Source organism: Ambystoma mexicanum, chromosome 12, assembly GCF_040938575.1.
Source record: "Ambystoma mexicanum isolate Mex_15411 chromosome 12, UKY_AmexF1_1, whole genome shotgun sequence".
NCBI classification, from domain to species: domain Eukaryota; kingdom Metazoa; phylum Chordata; class Amphibia; order Caudata; family Ambystomatidae; genus Ambystoma; species Ambystoma mexicanum.
Window position 1 is genome coordinate 369,615,411 of NC_090936.1, and position 20,076 is coordinate 369,635,486.

The 20,076-nt window shown below is 49.0% G+C and overlaps 1 protein-coding gene across 1 annotated transcript in view; it reads right to left on the reverse strand.

Annotated features, from left to right (window-relative positions):
• The window catches only part of LOC138513547 (poly(U)-specific endoribonuclease-like), a 524,415-nt gene extending 504,757 nt beyond the window's left edge, over positions 1-19,658 (reverse strand). Inside the window, exon 1 of the mRNA XM_069628493.1 lies at positions 19,467-19,658. Coding sequence (XP_069484594.1) covers positions 19,467-19,477 — 11 coding nt within the window. The 5' untranslated portion in view covers positions 19,478-19,658. The remainder of the gene's footprint in view (positions 1-19,466) is intronic.
• Between the last annotated feature and the right edge of the window lie 418 nt (positions 19,659-20,076).

Sequence of the window (20,076 nt, forward strand, 5' to 3'; positions counted from 1 at the left end):
CTGCAGACATCTTACTCTTCGAGTCAGACATACAGTGCACAGAGGTCCAGCCCAAAGAGCCAACCGTGTGTTACACATCACCTTTGAAGATACGGCATTCACCCAGTCAAGACCGGCGCCTCTGCGGGAATCAGGTGAGCGTTACACAGCAGCAAAGCTGCATTTACTAATGCGGCCTCACTTTCCCTATGCTCTTGTCTGCCAAACAAGGCCCCCTCGGCAGACGGCACATCCTACAGTGCACGACCAAGACTGCGCAGCACTTGCTTACTGCAGCCTTTCCAAATCAGATTGAAAAGCACACTTAACGGTATAAACAGTATACCGGTATAAACAACGTGACGGTTATTATTGTTCAATTAAGTTGTTCACGGTATGTTTAACGGTATACCGTTATACCGTTACATCCCTAGACCATAGGAATATAGGAGCATGTGAGGGGATCCCCTCTGGAGACCTACAAAAAGAATCGAGACCAAAAACTAAAAAAGGTATGTCTTCAAGGCTTTCCAAAAGGCTAAATGGTCTTTAATGCTTTCAAGGTAGTCTTGTAGCGAATTCCACATACCTGGCGCCAGAGTAGTGAAAGCTCGGCCTCCCGCCGTGCTCTTGAAAACAGGGGACCATCAAAAGTTTCTGCAAATCTGAACGGAGCATCCTTGGAGGAGTGTAAGGAATAAGTTCAGTCTGCAAATACTCAGCACCAAGCTGATAGAAGGCCCGATGAGTGGTACATAGAGTCTTAAATTGAACACGATTGCACACAGGAAGCCAGTGCAATTGCCGAAAGAGAGCCTGGGAATGAGTCATTCGATCAGCTCCAAGAGCCAGCCGGGCTGTGGCATTCTGAACAAGCTTCAGTCTTTGGAGCAAGAAAACTGGTTGGCCAGAATAGATACAATAATCGATGGACCCAAGAATCGAAGCAGCAACCACCTTTGCTCAGGATGCAAGAGGTAGGAATGGCAGCGTCTTCCTCAAAATCTTCAACTTCATAAAACCAGAATTCCATACTGATGCAATTTGTAGCCCCTGGGAGCCGGAAGACTGGACTTTGACACCAGGATTTTTAACAAAGTTAACAGGAACTGGGCACGTGCCGACAGAATATGGCCACAAATCTGTGGTCCAAGCTGCCTGTGACTCAGCAGCACCGATCACCATGATCTCGCTTTTTGCTCAGTTAAGCTTCAGTCAGTCCTTGGCCATCCACTACCTCACTGCTGTAAGGCAGTTCCTCAATTGAGACGTGGGATGACTTTCTGGAGAGTCTAGCCGAAAAAGTAGCTGCGTGTCATCGGCATCACCGATCACCATGATCTCGCTCTTTGCTCAGTTAAGCTTCAGCCAGTTCTTGGCCATCCACTACCTCACTGCTGTAAGGCAGTTCCTCAATTGAGACGTGGGATGACTTTCTGGAGAGTCTAGCCGAAAAAGTAGCTGCGTGTCATCGGCATAGGTATAAACTGTACCATGTGCTCCTGAATTAAATCTGCCAGAGGACGCAAGTACAGATCAAAAAGCAGCAGGAACAAAAGTGACCCCTGAGGGACCCCACACACCAAGAACCTTGGAGAAGATTGAAAAGGAAATAGTATTTTGTCTGCATGCATTCTGAAAGAATAGATGTAAACCAGGAAAGAGGAGACCCAGATATTCCTGCCCTCTCCAGGCCCTTCAACACAATACCATGATAATATAGTGTGAAAGGCCGCAGAGAGGTCAAGCAAAAATAGGTCTCAAACCTCCCCACGGTCTTGAAGGCACGCCCGGTCATCCAGAACCAAAATCATCACTGACTCTGTACACCTCATAGGGCGGAAGCCGGATTGAACAGGGTGTAAAAGGGCCCTGGATTCTAAAAAGCATGACAGTTGGGAGGATAACTATAGTCTCCATAAGTTTCATAACATATGGTAAGAGTGAGATTGCCCAGAAGTTAGAAGCCAAAGCTGGATCAAGCTGAGGTTCTTTCAGTAGGGTACGGGAAAAGTGCATGTTCCAAGGCCTCTGGGACAAATCCCAAAGAAAATGAAGTCTGCAATGCTGCAGTAAAAAGTGGGATGTCCTCCGTCGGCAAGGACTGAAGCACCCAGAGAGGAATATAGTTGTCCGGAGAGGCCGACTTCAATTTCTGAACGGCCCCCCTAACCATACCATCCGTAATGGGCTCAAACTGATCCATCCCTGGGGCATTTATTTCATTTAATTTTGAGGCTCCCCCGGAACTCGTCTTTTGGGTCATTGGACCCATACCCAGCAATAGATTTACGAATTGTCTGGATCTTTCATCAAAAAGAGAGATGATAAGATCACACTGTGCCTGTGATCGCAGAGGATCAATAGATGTACAAATCAGAGCTCTTTTGTTCTTTTAAAGAGGTCTCGTGCTGAGCGGGAGGCTGATATATTCCACTCAGCAAAATGCTGAGATTTAGCAGTCCGAGTTGCTTCTTGATACTTAAAGTTGTTGAAGTACATCTTGTCGAAGCCTATCTAAATATACAAATCACTGTAGCTGTGGTAGTAGTCCAAAGAACTGCAGCTGTGGTGGTATATCGTTGTCGGTGGATGCAACATTATAGTAGGCCAAACAAAGAGGAGTACTGTGAGACAAAGGTGACTGTTCTCTAGTGTTCGAAATTGAGGGGAGCTGAGAGCTATGTAGCTCCTGCTTGTAGCCGGTTTCGTACGATCGGACTGAAAAAGAAAAGGTCCGACCGTACAAAACGACCGAAAAATGCTACCACCAAAGGTTCGAACACCAAAAGTTCGAACCTTTGGTGGTAACATTGCAGGTAAATAAAAAAATTTAAAAAAGAAGAACAACAAAAAAAAAGACTGCAGGGCTGCAGGGGTGTCCCCCGCAACACCCCGCTCACTATACTGTGTGGCATAGTGAGCGGGGTGTTGCGGGGGACACCCCCCCAGCACACCCGCATTAAAAATTATTTTATTTAAAAAGAAAAAAAAAACGGGGGCTGTAGGGGTGTCTCCCGCAACACCCCGCTCACTATACTTTACAGTACTATACTTAACAGTATAGTGAGCGGGGGCTGCGGGGGAAACCCCAGCAGCCCCCGTAGTATGTAAGTGTGTTCGCATGAGAAAGGTGCAAACTTTTGGTAGTTCACACCTTTCTCATGCGAACGTTCCGGCCGCGGCAAATTCAGCCGCGGTCGGATCACTTAGAATCTTGTAGCCTAGTAGAGCCTGGTTAGCTTGACACCAGCAATTACCAGGAGCTACATTTGCCTCCACAGAGCAACTGATGCTGAACAAACTACTATGTGAATTTAACTCTGTGTGGTCGGACAATCTGTGAATAAGCATTAGAACACTTCTATACAACTTTTAAAGCTTTAAGGTTAATAAATAATAGACAAAAGTATATATTTGCGTCTTATGTGGAAGTTAGGTTTGGGGAAAGCTATGTACTGGCTCCTCGTTCCCCAGTGGAAGCTCCTGGTCACTGTTTATTGAGGGATATCCAGCAGCCACTTTTAACCCCTGCTTATCCAATCTGAATTTCCAACCCCGATTCTCATAGTGAATCAAGCAGGGGTGAAGTTGTTGAAGTGGAAGCAGCAGCAACGAGAAGACATCCTGACAAATATACCATTGAGAATTCTAAAAATGTAACTAAGAAAATACTAACTCAAGCACTATGTATCCCTGGCAGTTGTGGATGTTGCATTTCTTTTGAACTGTGGCAAGTCTTCTAGAAGAGGTGACACAGCATTGTGGCTGGGATTACCATTGGTGCCATTTGCTGTAGGTGCAAAGTGGATATTTCACCAAGAAGAAGAGATTTGCTATCATTGGAACTTTGGTTAACAAACTTTTACATTGAATTTGAAATATCAAGAACTGATTTGAGACGTTTCTTTCTTTTTGAAAACTCTTTTTTATTGAACTTTTCAATTCTTGACAAGACAACAACAAAAAGAAAGAAAACATTCCCCCCACCCCCTCCACCCGGACGACGAGCATTCAAACCCCCCCCCATCTTCTCTCTTCCTGACAGTTCCCTCACCCTATTGTAGCTAGAGAAGTCTCAGGGGCTGCGGACACCATATCACCCTGTAATCATCTTTAAGAAAAGTCATAATCTCTCTCCAGTCGGCAGCAAAGCTTTGCACTTTATTGTCCATGGCATAAATTGCCCACTCCAAGGCCACAATATCCCAAATTTTCCGCAGCCAATCCTGTTCCCTGGGGATCTCAGGACTCCTCCACCTTTGGGCTATCAACAAAAGGGCCGCCAGAGTCAAAATTGCTTTTGCTTTCTCCCTGCCTCTGATCCTCCCCTCGTCAGAAGCCACACGGACGCCCAGGAGGATCTGCATTGGAGTCCGTGTATCTCCCCGGCCGAAAACCCTTTCCTGCGCCCTTTGTACCTCCACCCAGAACGGTGCAATCTTGGGGCATTGCCACCAAACATGTTCTGCCGTACCCACCAAACCACAACCCCTTCAGCAGCTGTCCGATCTCGTGGGGAACATCTTGTGAAGCCTGGCCGGGGTGTAGTGCCAGCCGAATAAGAGCTTATACCATGCTTCTTGGAGCTGCGATGCTCTGGCTAATTTGGGTATTTTCCCCCATAGTCTTACCCACTCCTCCCTACCGATTTCCCTCCCTAGGGCCTTTTCCCATTTCTGCATGTAAGCCCATTGAGGAACAGATTGCGAGCTATTCAGGATCTTATGAATATTGGAGATAAGGCCTTTTGTGCCATCATTGGTCAGTAAAATTGTTTCAAAGTGTGTCGGTTCTCTAGTTGCCGCTTTCTGACCCCCGGGTGAAGTACCCAATGTCTTATTTGGCCATACCGCAGTCTTTCCTTCTCCTGTATTGCAAATACCCTTTTACAGTCCTCAAACGACAACAGTTCTCCTTCTTGAAACATGTCACATAGCTTACTACACCCTCCCTCCTGCCAACTCTCAAAAGCCCCCCTCTCCAGGCGTGGGGAAAAGTCGCCATTGCCAAAGAGTGGCGTAAATGGAGACGGGAAAGAAGTAATTCCCTTGGCCCTTACCATGCTATCCCAGATGTCCACCATTAGTATAGTTATAGTGCTTTCATAGAGGTGCCCCGATCTATGCTCTTTAGGGAGCCAAAGGACTTCCGAAAGGCTACAGTGGGCCACCGCTCTGTCCATTCTCACCAACAGCTTCTCTCGCTGACTCTCTTCCCCCTTCAACCATTCTCTGATAATTCGTAGCTGAGTTGCCTCATAATACCGCTGAAAATTCGGCAAGGCTAGGCCTCCCTCCCTTCTCGATGCCATCAGCAAACCACCCCACACCCTTGGTCTTTTCCCTTCCTACACAAAATCTTTAGGCAGAGACCCCAATTCCATAAAGAAGCTTGAGGGGACAAGCTGCGGGATAGCCTGAAATAAATACAACAGTCGCGGGGGCGTAACCATCTTCACCACTGCGATCCGCCCTAGCCAGGATACTCTAAGGCCTCGCCATCTTTGATAATCCTTTCAGATTGTTTTAAGGAGCGGGGGAATATTTGCTGGGTACCACCCCGCGACTGTTGCCGTGATCTTTACCCCCAAATATTTAATCCCGCCCGGACTCCACAATAAATGAGTGCCCCCCTTCAATTCCTCAAGTTCTAGTCCCCTAAGCGTTAAATTGAGGATTTCAGACTTGTTGGCGTTAATCCTAAATCCCGAGGCCTCCCCAATTCGTTCCGACAGGGATAAACTAGCCTGCATCGACACTTTAAGCACCGTCAACATCAGCAACATGTCGTCAGCAAAAGCTGCAACCTTCTGTTGTTCCCCCCCAAACGGGATGCCCCGTATATCCGGCCTGTCCCTGATGGCCTGCAGTAAGGGTTCCAAATACAGTGCATAAAGAATGGGGGATAGAGGGCAGCCCTTCTTAGTCCCCCTTTGTAGGTTGACCCTCCTAGTAGCCGTCCCATTTACTATTATCCTAATTGATGGAGCTTGATAATTAGCCTGGACCATTGTGAGAAATTCCCCCCTAATGCCCATCTTTTTCATTATTCGAAACAGAAAAGACCACTCCACGCGGTCAAAAGCCTTCTCTGCATCGAGCGCTACTAAGATCGCTGGGGTGGGTGTTCTCTGGACTTTTTCCACTAAATGGGCCACCCGCCTGATGTTATCCGCTGTTTTCCGGCCCTGGACAAAGCCCGCTTGGTCGGGATGTATCAGAGAATGAATGATGGCGTCCAGCCTGTTAGCCAGGATTTTAGTAAATATCTTGGCATCAATATTGATCAAAGCAATGTGGCGGTAAGCTGCTCTCTCTTCCGGGTCCTTATGCGGCTTGAGGACAAGGGTCACCTTTGCTTCCTCCATGGACGGGGAAATTTTACCTGTCCGTCGGGACGCGTTGAATAGGGAGGTCAATTGGGGGGCCAACTGTGTAATGAATAAAAGGCTGCGGTATAACCGTCAGGGCCTGGGGCTTTATTCACTGGGAGGGCTCTGACCACTCCCCTTACTTTCTCCTCCGTGATTTCCCGGTTTAAGACTTCCCTCGTCTCCCTATCAATTTCCCATAGTTGGATGGATTGCAAAAACGTATCTTGCGCCTTGCTAAGGGGGTTTTGGGATGTATAAAGGGAGTCGTAGAACCCCGCTATTGCCTCTTTCAATTCTTCCCTCTCTGTTACCCTCTCCCCCGTGCTCAGCTTCAAGGCCGTTATGGCATTTTTCGCCCTTGCTCCCCTAAATAGCCATGCCAAAAGCGTACCCGCTTTATTCGCCTTTGCATAGTACTTTTGTCTTACAGCTAGGAGTGCCCCTTCCGCCTTCTCGGTACGTAACAATTCTAACTGGCCCAGCGCTTTCCTGTACGCCCGCATGGCTGTCCAGGATGGGGTTGCACCAGCTGCCTGCCTAGCCGCTTCAACCTCTGCCTCCAATTGAACTTCCAAAGCCCTTAACTGCTTCACTCGAAAAGCGGCCGCAGCAATTAGGTCCCCTCTGATTGTAGCCTTAAAGGCGTCCCACCTTATCCCCTCTCCCGTATCCTCCTCTTTATTGATTGCGAAAAAGGTCTTAATCTTCTCTTCAATACCTTCCCGAACTACCGGGTCTCTCAAAAGCGCACTTGGGAATTTCCAGCCCCATACCCCCCTCTCCCTCCTACCCAGATCCATAACCACTGATACTACCTTATGGTCGGCTATTCCAATCGGTCCCACCTGCACCTCCCGGATCCCACCCACTAGACCTACCGAGACCCATATGTAATCTATTCTAGATTGAGATCCATGAAACCCCGATAAGAAGGTATACCCCTGCGCCTCTCCCTTAACCTCCCTCCAGACATCCCTCAACCCCAGGCTCCTAAACTTCTCCCTCAGTTCAGCCGATACCACCGCCCCACCACCTCCCAGACCTTTACCGTTTCTGTCCCGTTCCCTATCCCATGCGATATTCAAATCCCCCATTAAGATAATTTTCCCCCAGGACTGCTCTTATAACACCTTCAATACCGACAGCAGAAAGTTTTCCTGACCAGAGTTGGGGCAATATACCACTGCAATCGTGTAAGGGGCATCCTGACACTTCCCCCTAACCACTAACAATCTTCCCTCTTTATCTCTCGTGACTGCCTCCACTCTGAAATGAACCGTGTTTCTAATAGCTAGTGCTACCCCCTTCGTTTTACTGTGTCCTAAAGCATGCAATATCTGATCAAAGCCTCTCAGCTTCAACCGTCGCTGGTGTTTGGATAGCAAGTGCATTTCTTGGAGTCCCATAATATCGGGTCTCTCCTTTCTCGCGAAATGTTCCAACTTCTTCCTCCTTAAAGGGGAGTTCAGCCCCCTCACATTATGCGTTACCCACTTAAGGAGTTAATTTGAGACGTAGATCTTTTCCTGAGCAACTGTCTTCTCGCCTTCCTCCTCCTTGAATGCCTCGCCTCCACCCCTCCCCTCCCCATTACCCCCCTCCCACCTCTCCCTGGAAGATCATTCCCTTCCCGCTTGCTCACCACACCTAACTCGGGCATCCCCGCCCTTTCCATACCCAAAATGGTTGCTCCTCCTCCGACCCTTGTGTTCAGATCTCCTTCTAGAGGCCCACCACCCCATGTGTTGCGTCATAAATTAGGAGCCATCGGGTGAATTACACCTCTCTGCACTAGGATTTCTTTTTCCTTCCTCATGCCTTCTTTGCCACCTTTCCTTATCTTCTCTCCCACTGTGGAACAGCTCCAAGATTTCAGCCTGTTGCGCCCCACCACACCCCGCACTCCCGAGCTCGGGGGGGGCGGGGGGGGGGGTCTCCTCCAGTTCAATGTGAACTATGTCGGCCCCTTCCTGTAGAGTTGTAACCCGTTTCTGGGCTCCTTCCCACTCAAAAAGCAGGCCAAATGGGAATGTCCACTTATACCGTATGCCCTTCTCGTTCAATACTTTTACCAGCGGACCCATTTGTCTCCTTTTAATGAGAGTACTAGCCGCCAAGTCCTGAAACAATGCGATCTGCTGACCTTCAAACATAATGGGCTCACTCAATCTGGCTGCCCGAAAGACCGCTTCCTTCTGGGCGTATCCAGCAAACGCCGCCACCTCTGGGTCTCGCCCTCTGGCCTTTGACTAACCGACCAGTCCTATGCACCCGGTCCAGTTCAATCTTCTCAGGGTTCCCTTTGCCCATGATGCCTGCAAAGATGCCTTGGAGAACCTTCTTTAGGTCCTTATCTGGTACCGACTCTGGTAAGGATTTCACTCTAATGCTCATCCTACGGGATCTATTCTCTAAGTCCTCCATTTGGACCTCAGGATTCCTCGTAGCCACATCTAACCTCTCTATGGCTTCACTGTTAGCAGTGGTTTCCTCCTCTACCTCTTGGGGGCCCTTTTCCAGGGTATCCGTCCTTTCCCCAAATAGGCGGATTTCCTGTCTTATCTCTCCTAGGGCTTCGTTCAGGTCTGTTCTCATTAATTGAAATTGATCTTGAAAAGTCTTGTCCAAGTTCAGCTGCAAGGCTTGGAGCTCCCCCAGAAAGACCTGTCTAGTCATCACAGATTGCTCCTCCCCCATCCCCTGATCAGCATCTTCGCTCTACTTCTCCCGGGTTGCACCGGGGCCCTCCCTCTGAGTATTCACAGGCCAAATTGCAGGGAGCGTTCCAACCAAGTCACTTGCGGCTGGAGCCCCCCTCCCTCCTTTGCCTTTAGGTTTGGACGTCATGTTGCTTCAGTCCCCGTAGTCCTCACGGTAACGCCGGTCCCAAAAATGAATCACTGGTGAACTAGAGCTCACAGGCCCCCCCCAGCTCACTCACTGGGACCGGGCGTTAATGCCTTAAAAGATCCAAGAGAGACACTGCGGGTCCTCGAGGACACCAGGGATGCTGGGCTGCTCCCCCTCCTCCACCCCTACAATCGGGGCTGCACAGAACTACACTCAGCACCGCTGGTCTCACTTTTCCCCTTGGTGGTACTCCCCAGACACCTTCCGAAAATCCACTCTGCTCTTTCTGGGGAGAAATCGCTCCCCTGTCTGTCCTTTGTTTATGGCTCGTCTGTTTCAGCAGGGAGTCAAGGACGCCGCCTGGGCCTATTCCCCAGACCCCACAAGGACCCCCTCTGCACAGCCGAGTACGATCCAAAACAACTGCGGGCAGACTGCACTCCTTCCCCCGCCACTTCTGGTGCTAGGGGGTGGGGGACCCACCAGGGGGCAATGCTTGGGTTTCCCCCCCTCCTACGAGCCGGGTCCCCTGCAGTCTCTGGCAGATAGATGCCTCCTCCCAACCTGCCCACCTCTCACCGCGTCCACTCACTTAATGTGGCGATGCAGGGCAAAACATCTGACCTCCTCCGGAGCCGTCTTTTCCTCTCGGAGCTGCACTGCTTCCCTTCATCCCCGGGCCGCCACTCCTGTCTGCGTGAACCAGTCCGATCCGGAGCCGCTCTGCTGCCTTGCGGCCTCTCGACTCCTCCGAACGTTCTTCGAGGGGGGGGGGGCGGGCCACGCAATCGCTCCACTGCTGATCGCCTCCCAAGCTCTACGGGGCCCACGACACGGAGCCCGCTCGCTGGACTTGCCTCGATGCACCTCCCGACTCCTAACAGTGCTGGCCCGCGCCACCTCCCTAGAAGGTCCGTCCCCGTCCGACGGTCTCACACGCAGCTCCAGCCACCTTCACACCGGCGCCTGATGTGGGGTGCCGTATAGGCCGTCAGCTCTCCCCAGTACACTCTCCGCTTTCACCCCACTCGCCAGGGGTCCTTCCAATTCGCTATAGACACCTGTTGAAGGGGCGGTGGGCACCACTCTGCAACCGGGTCCGGAGAGCGCCGTCGGCACGTCTAGTCAGTGCCGGCGGCCATCTTAGAATCGACATTTCTTTCTTTGATTGAACACTAACAGAATCGACCTTGAATCCTGGGGAAGGGAAATCACCCAGGACATTAGAAGGTTATTCGGAAACTGTGAATGTTGTTCCTGTTATGTTGTATTGCCATAAATTTTCTTTGTGTATTTGTTGCTTATTGTGAGGGCCAGTTATCCTGTGCTAGAGCGTTTCCCCTTTGCTTTGATTAGGCATGGAAATCTTCAACACAGTAGGAATTTTGAGGCAATTTGACATTTCTTTTAAGGATAAAATGGCAAATGTAGATAAATCATCAAACAGTTGTCAGCCTCACATTACCGACCCCTCACACAAAGCAGCACATCTCAGACTCTGCGGATGCTCTAGGACGCCTGGAGAGATAAATGTGCCCGTCTCCGAAAAAATCGCTCACATTTAACAATGAGCGGAGGACGGCCGGCGAGGGGAGGTCATGACACAACAGGGTGCCTGAAAAAGAGCAAGGGCACAGCATTGAGCTGTTCTTGCAGTCATTGTTGGCGGACCCGTTTGCCCCAAAGAAGCTTTCAAACTCCTTCTCAATCGAGAGAGAGGACAGGATCCCAACGGGTCGCCCTGTCCCGTAAGCACCCACCCGCACCATCATTGCATGACTCTTGAACTATAGGGATCGGGAGGCTCTGCTGCAGATGGCGGAAGGAAGTTCAGAAGGTCTGCCAGTCCTTTGACTTGGTAAAGAAGAAACTGATATTGATGGGGGTCAAATACGCGCTGCTCTTTCCTGAACAGTTGAAGGTGTATCACAAGTGGACAGTTCACCTCTTCAATAACCCTAAAGAAGCATGCACCTGGCTGGAAGCTCTGATCTTGTCGGTACCTGGACCTTGACAGCCAGGGGTGAAACCCAGGCCAGGGCAGCAACGGGGATGTCTCCACTCTTGTTCGAATCACAAACCACGGATCAACCCGCAAGCTACTACGCTGAGTCGGCTGCCGGGGGCAATGGCTGAACTACGCTGAGTCGGCTGCCGGGGGCCATGGCTGAACAAAATGCTGGGATGGTCCTGGCCCAAATCTAGTTGTTTTACCACAGTTTTATCATCGTTTATAGGGGGCGCTCGGCATGGGACTGAGGCTTGTAAAGGCTGTTTCAGCAGGCACCCCGCACAGGGGTGGTTGTATTTCATTGTGTCCATTTAACGACGATTAGGGCGACAGGTGCTTCATGTTGGGGAGGAAGTATGGGGTTGGGGTAAATGGGAAGTTTCTATGGTTGGCAATTGTTTGCATGTCTTGCTCGAGGGATCTGTATGTGGGCACAGGGGGACTCAGAGGCTGGGTGTGGGGAGCTGCAGGGAGGAGGAAGCTTTCTGCGTGGCTTGATATTTCACACAGTTTCTCTGAGGTGATGGCACGTGAGGGGCTGGTTTCGCTGATGACTTGGAACATAAATGGGCTTTGCTCTACCGTCAAACGTAGGCTGGTGCTACAATTTCTTAATAGGCACATGCCCGACATTGCACTTCTTACAGAAACACACCTAGCACCAGTACCACCTATAAAACTGCCTTTCAGGCTTGCTTCTTGAGAGGCTCCCAGAGTATGCAAATACTCTTACAAAAGAGCGTCCTATTCCAACTCACTGAGGTGGGATCTTATTCCGGGGGGAGATTTGTCCTGGTGAAGGGTGTACTGTGGGGAGTCACCGGGGACCTAGTGGTAGTATGCGCACCTCACCCGCAGGTGCTTGGCCTCCTTACCGATCTCCAAGCGCCAATACTTCGCAACCAGGCGGATATATGGATTCTAGGTGGGATTTTAACAAGGTTACGGACATGGGTCTCGACAGAACCCATAATGGAACCAGGAATCCCAACCTTCTCACTAAATGGTGTTCTTTCGCTATGGCACTTGGCTGGACGGACACGTGGAGAAGGTTGCATGCGTCAGAACATGGGTACTCATTCTTCTCTGGGGCCCATGCATCTATGTCACGGATAGACTATTTCTTTGTCCCGTCCAAATTTGTCCACAGGCTACTATCTGCGAGGTTCTTGCCTAGAAGGATCTAGAATCACTACCAGCTGGTCATTGAGCTCAAAAGGTAGCGTGCCAAGCCTACAGCAAGGTGCAGCCTGAACACCTACTATTTAGGGGATTCTGATTTCGTGGAGGAATTGTCCAACAAAATGTCAGAATATTTCACCATGAATGACACAACCGTCGACAGTCCCGTTACCCTGTGGAAGGGCTATAAAGCAGTGCTCAGAGGGGAGGTTCTCTCAATGGTGGTGGCTAGGTGTAACAACACACTCAGGCAGTGGAAGAGGCTGAGGCTGCAGCTGGGCGGGCTGAGGAACAATTTCTCGCATCAGGGTCATCGGCCTCACAAGAGGCTTTGTCTACAGTGCAGGAGACATTACGTAATGTGGCCTTAGACATAGTTAGAGCAGCACACTGGGCCACGCAGAGTCAGATATATGAATCTGGTGACAAAGTGGGCAAAACGCTAGCATGGTTGGAGAGACGTGACAGGGGGGTATGTAAGGCCCATATGAGATACTCAGGGGGGGTAATTGACTAATGACACAGACATTGCAGGGGTATTTGTCGATTTTTATGAGGCACAGTCCCTATGCAGGAGCTGCCCTGACGGACAGGCTGGGCGTTCTCGACTTGGTGGCATTTCCCCCGTCTTGCGGCACAGCAGGTGTCAAGCCTGGAGGCGGACATTGTCATGAACCGCCATTTGCGCCCCTTCTTGTCCATGATGCACCGTACCACTGGGGCCGTGTTCCACTCAACATGGCCGGCGCATCAGTCATGCTGCGCTTTAGCGTTTACGCCGGAGCAATGGATTCCTAGAAAAAGGGCACGCCCCTGCGGCGCTCTGCGTCTCAACGCTCCCTTTCGAGTTTGCAGCTAATGTGCTCACCGTTCTTTTCCTCGTATCGTTGTTCCGATACATCCATTCGCTCTCTTCTCCATTCCTGGATCATTGTGCGGTTTGCTCCTCTCCCAGGCCGTCCGCTCATTCCTTCCTGGCTCCCCTTCCAGGCTCCGTGCTCGCAACTCAATTGCAATACTTGTGAATAGTGCCTCCCTTCCTGGTTCCGCGCTTACTCCTGAACGTTGTCTGCTCCTACTTCCTGGAATCTTGAACTCTTCCTCTGAGTCTACTTACGTTCCACGCTGGATACAGAGGACCACCAGTCTTACCTGTTCAAGTCCCGGACATCCCGGAGAGCAGAGAAACCTACAAAGAAGAAAGCAACAAGGGACAAACAGGTAAGACCGGGGCTTGAGTGTGACAGACATCTCTGAAGAAGAGATTGCTGAAGCACTTGCGCAGCTGAAGACGGGTAAAACTCAGGGGCACAATGGCTTCCCGTTGCAAATAACTGGGGGAGCTGGTTACTGAACCACTACACTGCCTCTATGTACAATGCAGGAAAGACAGCCACCTCCCTCCAGACCTCAGGACGGCCTGCATAGCGGTTCTCTAGAAACCTGGCGAGCCACCCGAACACTGTGCCCCTTATAGGCCAATATCACTAATCAACGGGGAAGCCAAGATACTTGTGCGAGTCCTGGTCAACCGTATACTAGCGATAATTGGCACCCTGGTTCACCCAGAGCAATGCGGGTTCATGCCGTCCAGATTCACATGCATGAATCTCTGTACAGTGCATTTTGCCTAAGTCAAGTTGCCAAGATACCAGACCCACAAACTCTTCTAGCGGTAGACTTTGAAAAGGCATTTGACTTGGTTTGTTGGGATTCACTTTGGGAACTCATGGGCCGGATGGGGTTTGGGGTGAACTTCTCGTCCTGGGTCCGCCTACTGTCCAACTCCCCTGAAGCATTGGTCAGAGTTAATGTTGTCTCCCCTAGGACCTTCCTCCTGGGGCGGGGGACAAGACATGGGTGCCCCCTTTCCCATTTGCTATTCACGTTGGCCATAGAGCCACCTGCGATCCGAATTAGAACAAATCCGGACTGTGCAGGATTTATATGGCCCTGGTGGGGGAGGCGGGGGCCCAGGAGGGAGAACGGGTCTCGCTTTATGCAGACGGCCATTACATTTATATGAGCAACCCCTCAGCCTCATGCCCTGTTGCGACTCGCATACTTACAAAATATAAAGGTTTTTGCAGGCCAAGAATAAATTGGCAGAAATCCATTCTTTTTCCAATACAGGGAGGGGAAGGCGCAATCCTGAAAGTCCCCTTATTCTGTTGCAGTCTCGAGTTTCAAATATTTGGGCATTCAGTGCCCCTTCAACTTCCTCCGGCTTAATCTCTCCCCTGTGGTGGATATATTCGCACTAGATACTGGGAGAAACCTGAGGACATCCTTACTTCCTTCTCCCAAACTTTCTCTGCTCAGGTGTCCAGGGAAAGGTCATTGCTTTTGGATCCTGATCCTGGAGGGTGGTGCGAGGGGGGGGGGATCTCCTTAGGTAAGACACTGTATTGCCCATTCCCTTTTCATGATGAACCTTCCATCCCGGAAGCTTTTATAGGGTGCTGTCAACAGACCCCCTTTCCCACCTTTCAGAATGACCACTGGAAACACCTTTACTACAAAAGGTCTAGAAAGAGAACAACTCAAAGGACCTCTCTCTATACGGGCCAGGTAAAACCCCTTCAAAACATTTATATTGATTCCAAGACACCTCAAGCATATACCAAAGCAGAAAGTAAACAACTAGGAGGAATACCCCATATCAATCAGTCTTTATCCCTTCCACACACACAATACCCCACAATCATGTGCCTTTAAGTCTGGGACGAGGAAGAAGCAGCTAGGAGTAACGCAAACTTCTGGTCAGTTTCACCACTGTGGTACTGAGATGAGGAAGATGCCTATGGAGGGTCAGGCATGTCCAGTTAACTGGTATAATAATTGGACATGCAAACTGCTCACACCTGCAACCTGTTGAAAGGCTACAGGTACTTAAAAGGAGGGCCAAGCAACACAGCAGGAGGAACCTGCCTGGAAAGAAGGTAGTAGTAGCAGCAAGGTTAGGAGCAGGCTAGAGCAGGACCAGCAGAGAGGAAGCTGTGTGTTGCCAGTGAGTGGAAAAGGCGCTGCGACAGGACCAGAGCCCCGGCAATTATCCGAGCTGCGTGTTCCCAGCTGGAGAAACACTAAAAACTCCTAAAAGCCGTGGGACGCTGCAAGGTTTCCTGACGCTTACCCATGAGGGAAGAAGAAGACCGAGAACAGAAAGAAGACAACCAACGGAGCACACCAGCCCCAGTGAGTGTGAGACAGGGAACACTCGTACCGGGGCGCTCCAGGGGCGGGAATTGGACATTAAATGGTAACAAACTAATAGAAACGTATGAGAATGGCGTTTGGAACCCGAATGAGAGCCCATTGAAGCATGAAAAGTTGTCAAGTATTTTGTGAAATACAATGGCATAGATTGAATACCGAATTAAGGAAAAGATATGGAAACAATGTGAAATTACAGCACGAGTGGAAAGCGAATGATGTGCTATTGTGAAAGCAGTTAAACATGCTAAGAAGCCTTAATGAACAAAGTGAAAGTCTGTTAATGAAAAGGTATGAACTAGTTCAAAGCATGTGTGAAAGACCAGTTGTTGAACTTGAATGGGCAAGGTGAAAGCGAGGTGGTGGAAGAAGATATTCACCACCGAATAAAGTGAATGCAAGTTGTGGCAAAGCAAAAATACTGCCAATATACAAGTTGTGGCAAAACCAAAAGACTGTCAATATACCAGTTGTGACAAAGTCAGAAAGACTGCCAAGGAGAAATCACAGCATGTGTCCACTACTCACACTGGAATAAGGTGGAAAACCCGTGTTGGTCAAGGAAAACTAAGAGCATCACAAAGTGCCAAGGGTTATCAGTTGTGTGACCTGTAATAGGTGGACCGTGTGGTCCGACAACTGCGTCTAGACCAAGTAGCCCCACCTGTGAAAGAGCCAAAAGAAGCCCAAAGACAAAGGCTGTGTGGTACAAGTGCTGAAGCAAAAGGAAAGCATTTGTTTGAACTGTTACAAGAATTTGAAAGTGAAGCTGAAAGTATTGTTCAACGTCAAGAGACTTGAACTGTGTTGATCTTGGGGAAGGGAACCCCGAGATATCCTGGAACTGTGTTGAACTTGGGGAAGGGAACCCCGAGAGATCCTAGAGCTGTGTTGCACTTGGGGAAGGGAACCCCAAGCCTTTTTGTGGAACTATTTGAACTTGGAGAATGGGAAGCTGAAAAAAGCCAGAGCTGGAAGAATGTCAGAACTTTATTTTGAACACCGTTTCCTTTGGTGCCAACATCAGTACACATTGTACAGCTTTAGTTGTGAGGGCAAGTATAGGTTTTGGACATAGACAGATTAAAGTTGAACTTACTGACACAGACTATGCTTTGTTTCTTTAGGTGGGGAAATCCCACCTTAGCATAGGGCAAGTTAGGCCTCAATACATCCGGACATATAAAATAAAACAATCTTTGTTAAGAAAAGTGAATCTGTTGTCTGTGTCTTGCTTCATGATGCCTTCACAATACTACGCACTGGCAATCTCTCCAGTTCACTTAACTGGGTAAGGCGGCCCTCTTTAAAATGCTAGCTCTCCCTACATTTCTCTATGTGTTGCAAAAGGCCTCACTCCCTGTTCCCAGGTGGGTTTTCACTGCCATTGAGGGTACCCTTTGTGGGTTGCTGTGGGGGGTTGGGGGAAAGCAGCCGCAAGTTGCTCTTAAGACACTGTAGAGGTCAGTTTGGGAGGGTGGAATCGGCCTTTCTAATCTCCAATACTACTGGCCTGCTCAGCTCGGACAGTGAATGATAAGCTCCCCCACATCACGCTAGAGAAGGCCACCTATACAAGTACTCTATGGGGGTGGAAAAGGGGTAGGGTCCTCTGCTGATGATACGGCACACCCGACCGGTATGGGCCGACGCACACCAGAACTTAGGGTGAGGGGTCCTACCCTGGACCAACCCATCTGCCACAATGCACACCTAGCTGAATTGCTTAAGATGGGGCACTTCAGAAGTTGGGAAGCAAAAGGGATGCAAGTCCTAGCAGATGTGATACCAGAGGGTCGGCTCTGCCAGTTTGAGATGTGTCAGGACAGGTATGGTCTGCCGGGTGGGTAACAGTACAGGTATATGCAACTGGCTCACGCAATGGGATCCTAGTTCTCTTCCCTTGAACGAGATTCCGAAGCGCTCAGCCCTCGAAGAAAATCTTCTCTCTGAAGGTATCCCTACCAAGGTATCATCCACCCTATACCAAGTGCTAACTGCGTTTGGAACCAAGGAACTGACCCAAGTCAACGATAGATCGGAGTGAGATGTAGGGCCCGTGGAGCCTGAGGAATGGGTAGAGGCACTCATGTTTCCACAGGAGATGGGGATATGGGCCAGACACCGCCAGATACAATATAAAATACAAAATATTTCACTCAGAGTACTATTCTGGACTGGCATTGGCTCAGTGGGGCATAGCAAGTGATGAGTTCTGTTTGAGATGTGTGAGAGAGGAGGGTACCTTCTACCACATACTGTGGGACTGTACGCAAATTATTGTTTTCTGAGGGAAATGCGTTCGCAAGCCGTCAACAATAATAGGATCTCAGGAGCCTCTGGACCCAAAGTTAGCTCTATTGGGGATTTGGGGAGAAGCAGTGTTCACAAAGAGCAAGCACATATTTTTGTCTGTAACAATGGGGTTTGCCAAGAGGATTATTACATCAAGGTGGGGTTTGGCGGAACGCCCATGACTCAGCCGTTGGACCGCTGTTTTTCTCTAGAGAGAAGTGTTTATAATGCATGAGGCTGCTGCCAAACATTTTGAAAGGTCTGGGTTAGGTGGGTGAGGGAGGGATGACGAATACTACGTTCTGATTTGGCTTTCAGCCAGTTATCTTATGACACGGATGTGGTACCCTTCTTTTGTGCACTATGTCTTCTGATGTTGTCCAATCAAGTAATGACATATGTTTTGTTTTCTGTTACGTTTTCTCCAAAAACAATACAAAGTTAAAAACGGGTTATGAAGCCATTGTGATCCCCGTTTTAGTCCACTTTGTAATCTGTGCCACCTTCCACATTTCAAAGTGGACGAAGACAGGGATCACAATGGAATCATAAAGGGATCACAATGGAATCATAACTTGCTTTTCCAGACCAGCCAAAACTTTGACTAGGACGATGCTCAGAAGTCACGAGGCGGTAACAACACATTTTAGGCTGATCGAGGAAACCCAATTATTGACAGATCTTATCAAACCGCATAATGCAGCTCCAGTGACACCCTAGGAGGATGGGTCAGGTAGATCATAGAGCGGGAAAGAATAGATACAGGGAGTTTTTAAACACATTTAGCCTGAGGCACAATTGCCTGAAAGGCTTTCACGGTGGGCTAAAGAGGTCAGTCAACTGGTTGGAAGAATCGTTTTTCAAGAGCTTCTACTTTAAACCGAACAACCAAATAGCTTCATTACTAGTAATAAAGCTTGGAACAAGCACAATACGAGCCTCCGGTCTGGACATAAGAATACAGATTTTCCACACTAGCATTAAAGACAGAAAGGCAAAGTATTATTGAACTGTGATTTGCTACTGAGTCACATGATGTTTTATTTACTAAGATAATTATTTACCATAGGCTTTTGTTTGAGGCTGTTCAATGAAATTAAAGATGGAGAAGCAAAATACTTTGTGTCTGTGACAGAATCATTTATTTAAGGCCACTGTGGAAAATGACCCAACTCCTCCGTCCTCTTCCTATCCTCCCTACATGACCCCACCATTCCCTCCATTGACAACTAATAACGAGATTTTGTATCTTTATACATCCCTTCTCTTTAGTTTGAAGTACTTGCTCCCCTAGCGACTTCGACTTTTGTAAGTCACATGTTTTCTCATAGATGTTTTTTTCCTGTTTGGTTTGTTTTGTCCCTGGTATATGTTCTACTGGGGCATTCTCAAACTGTCCCGCCTCTTGTGGTCACATTTGTGCTATTTCACAGGCATCCTTCCTTGGACTTTCGGCAAATGCATCCCCCAATTGAAAAATGTGGGATTGCAAGTAATTTCTGTTCGAAATGGACACCCCTATTCTTCTATTAAATCAAGATAAAAATTCCCGCTCACCTGAAAGACATGACTGCCGATTCAGCTCTGTAAGATGTTCTGTGGCACACACTCACAGGACGTAACAGGATCTGAGAAACGCCACCGAGCCGTGTTTGTAAAAGCAGGATGGAGAGCGGGCGCTGTGGCCAACCATTGGCTGTTGAATAGAAGTCGGCACACTTCAAACGTGTCCCGGAAACCCCCTCAGTAGCCGCAGCATTAGCTTTATTCCGTTACTGCCCACCAAAATAAAGAGAATGAAGCCTCGGCATTGTTGATCTTACGAAAAGTGAAATGTTCTCACGTGCCCCGCCATGCTAAAAAAGCAGACTTTTCGACGTTGGGCCGTTTTAGGTTAGTAGCGAAGTTAGTGAAATAACCCTAATATAGAAGTCATCATCCAATGAGAGCTTTATCCTTTGTTCATGTAAGCCCCTTAAAAAACTACGTGTTTATTTAATGGGGATTGCTGTCCACATGGCGTGCTACAATATAAACATCAGCGGCGACGCGTAAAACGGGTTTGGTTACTTGCTCCAGGGCAGTGCTTCGCGAGCACTCTGTTCATTTTGGCACTGAATGTCTTAACCTGTCACTTTAGTCTGAATACTAACGTGCAACTGTATTA